Here is a 2,366-nt window from a genome sequence, read left to right on the forward strand (position 1 = left end):
ACGCATCGCTGGCTATTGGGAACCCATTGTTGCGTTGACTTCGGCGATTTCAAGATCGTTGGTCGTGTTGTTAAAGACATACTTCTCCGCCGATAAAGAGTGTTAGAATTCGAGAAAGCCAACTTTGAGTAATTCCTTATGGGTTTAACACTTATCGTGTAAGGATATGCAGAGGAGGAGCTTGCAAACGCAGCCTTACAAAGGTACCTAAAATTGATTCTTGAGGCCAAAAGCCAACGGTGATGTATTTCTGCAGAGCTTGACTGGGCCATCGGTTCGGTGCTGGTTGTTAAGCCACGATGGTCAGCCTGAAAGAGGCACGTGCTGAGAGTGAAGGCCATGATATAGGGGTTGCTTTATCAAAAGCATTTCATTCTCATTCTGATTTGGTTGCAAGAAGAAGTGTCCTTGATAGTACCTTTGATTGGGTCATGCCAACATCTGTACGCTACTGGTTGATGCTTTCGCTGCCGAGACTATACACACATATGGCATAACACATAGTCTATTTCATAAGCTAGTGCTTCCTCATTCGGAAACTAATATCAGATCCCGAAGCCAAGGCCAGTAAATCTCATCAACCCATTGCCTCAAAATCTGCAAACTATATATCAGTTTATATATATCTTTCGTACTCTTCGTACTCCCCAGTGCAACCTTTTCATAGAACTTGACTCTTGTCTCTTCCATAGTTGTGACAGTAAACCACCATTCATGCCCGTTGATAATAACACCAGGGATGAAATCCGGAAGTTTGGACCGTGGATCTGGTGGCTGCTGTTGTGTATGAATTTCTAACTCTTCCAGGTGTATTATATCACTTTCCACAGCTGATATTTGGCCTTTGGTTTGCTGGCTATCCTTGAGGATCTGCTGCTGCGTCTCAATCAAGGTGTTGAGAAACATCCAATGAGCAGCTTGCCAAACACCCAATTGCAATTTCGCAACGTCGAATCCTTCTGTTGGTCTCTTTGTCTCAATACTGAGAGCAATCGGTTGTTCGTAAAGAGGCTGAAAGCTTGTGAAGTTGAACATATTCCCCGGAAGATGATTGATGAGCTTCTTGATAGATTGCGCGATTGGTGAAGTTTTGTCATTCTTGGGGTTGATGTGTATACAAAAATCAACCTTTTTCGAAACCCCTGCCGTGCGGGTTTGATACTCTGGGAGAATTGCAGCGTTGATGCTGTGAATGTCAGCGGTGTTCGATCTCCCAGTCTAAGTGAACTTACCAACTTGAGCAACTAATTAGCTGATCCTTAACCCGCTGCCCCTTCGTATGGAATGCAAACTCTAGAATGAGTGCGTGAACGGATTTATTCCACTCATCCTCATGATGTTGGTGAGTATTGCAGCTCGCCGCTTTATCAAGAATTTGTAACACAAATTCGACTTCTGGCGTTGGGCCAAGTTGATCGCGAAACATAGAGAAGTGATGAGTGCCCGTATTAACCCAATCAAACTCATCCTCATAATTTTGCGCCGCGGCAGTCACTTCATCCTTTTTCGATTCAGAAACGATATCAAACCCTTCCATCACACGATCAAGTTTCCTCAAAAGATCACGTAACTCCTTTGGTTTATTCGACATTTGCGACAAATCTTCATAATCAGGTCCACCAGGACAAAGCTTCAAAAGCTGAAACTGTTTCGACGGTGACATCCGTCCTGAACCAGCGAATGAGGTTTCTGAAGGTGGTAGTCCAATCTCACTGCGGATATCCCTCGATTTCTTAGACTGAGTTGTTCCGAGATCAGATTGGACTTTGCGTTTTCCCGGGCTTGTTCTGCCGGATTCGGACATTTTGGGAGAGAGTGATGGGTCTGGCGTCGGAGGATTGAGGCGACGACGTTTGGAGGGGTTTTCGCTGGAGGATTTATGATCGGAGGGACGTCTTGTAGGTATTGATTCTAGCCATGCAAGGATGCTGGATGTTGACATGCTGTTTGCGGGATTGCTCTACTGGTTGGTCTGGTATGTGGTGAGTGATCCGTGATGATCAGTGATCGATCACTCCTGTCATGTTTGTTGTTGTGAGGAAATTAGCTTCGAGCTTATCTTATCGGACTGTGCTTATCTTATCAGTTTGTTGGCGGGGAAGCGTAAAAAAAGGTTAACATCGGTAGCCAAGAATAGCTCTCGGCTAAAAGCGGATGCTGGCTTTCCTCCCCATTCCGGGTCGGTGATATGTATGTATATGTATTTTTTCGTCCGGGGGCTATTGGCCCCGAAAAGTCTCCTAGGGGACCACAGGACGTGCTGAGCTAAACTATCTACAATTACTGTCGCATTGAATGTACCTAGAACACCCACAATGTCCACTTGCATCAACGGAGAACATCATATACTGACCGACTCAAACTAG

The 2,366-nt window shown here is 45.1% G+C and overlaps 1 protein-coding gene across 1 annotated transcript; it reads right to left on the reverse strand.

Moving 5' to 3' along the window:
* Positions 1-406: 406 nt before the first annotated feature.
* Positions 407-2,054, reverse strand: FOBCDRAFT_228319 (uncharacterized protein). The gene is made up of 2 exons (XM_054706184.2): positions 1,233-2,054; positions 407-1,186 (listed from the first exon to the last, which is right to left on the reverse strand). Exons 1-2 carry the CDS (start codon positions 1,940-1,942, stop codon positions 529-531), a joined length of 1,368 nt encoding a protein of 455 aa, XP_054562159.1. The 5' UTR covers positions 1,943-2,054; the 3' UTR covers positions 407-528.
* Between the last annotated feature and the right edge of the window lie 312 nt (positions 2,055-2,366).

The sequence above is a fragment of the Fusarium oxysporum genome, chromosome VII, assembly GCF_013085055.1.
Source record: "Fusarium oxysporum Fo47 chromosome VII, complete sequence".
NCBI lineage: Eukaryota > Fungi > Ascomycota > Sordariomycetes > Hypocreales > Nectriaceae > Fusarium > Fusarium oxysporum.

Excerpts from the sequence above, each read along its gene's own strand:
- FOBCDRAFT_228319 (XM_054706184.2), bottom strand. The coding sequence starts at position 1,942 with ATGTCAACATCCAGCATCCTTGCATGGCTAGAATCAATACCTACAAGA. Across the intron at positions 1,187-1,232 it reads CTAATTAGTTGCTCAAGTTG|CATCAACGCTGCAATTCTCC; the intron begins GTAAGTTCACTT and ends TGACATTCACAG.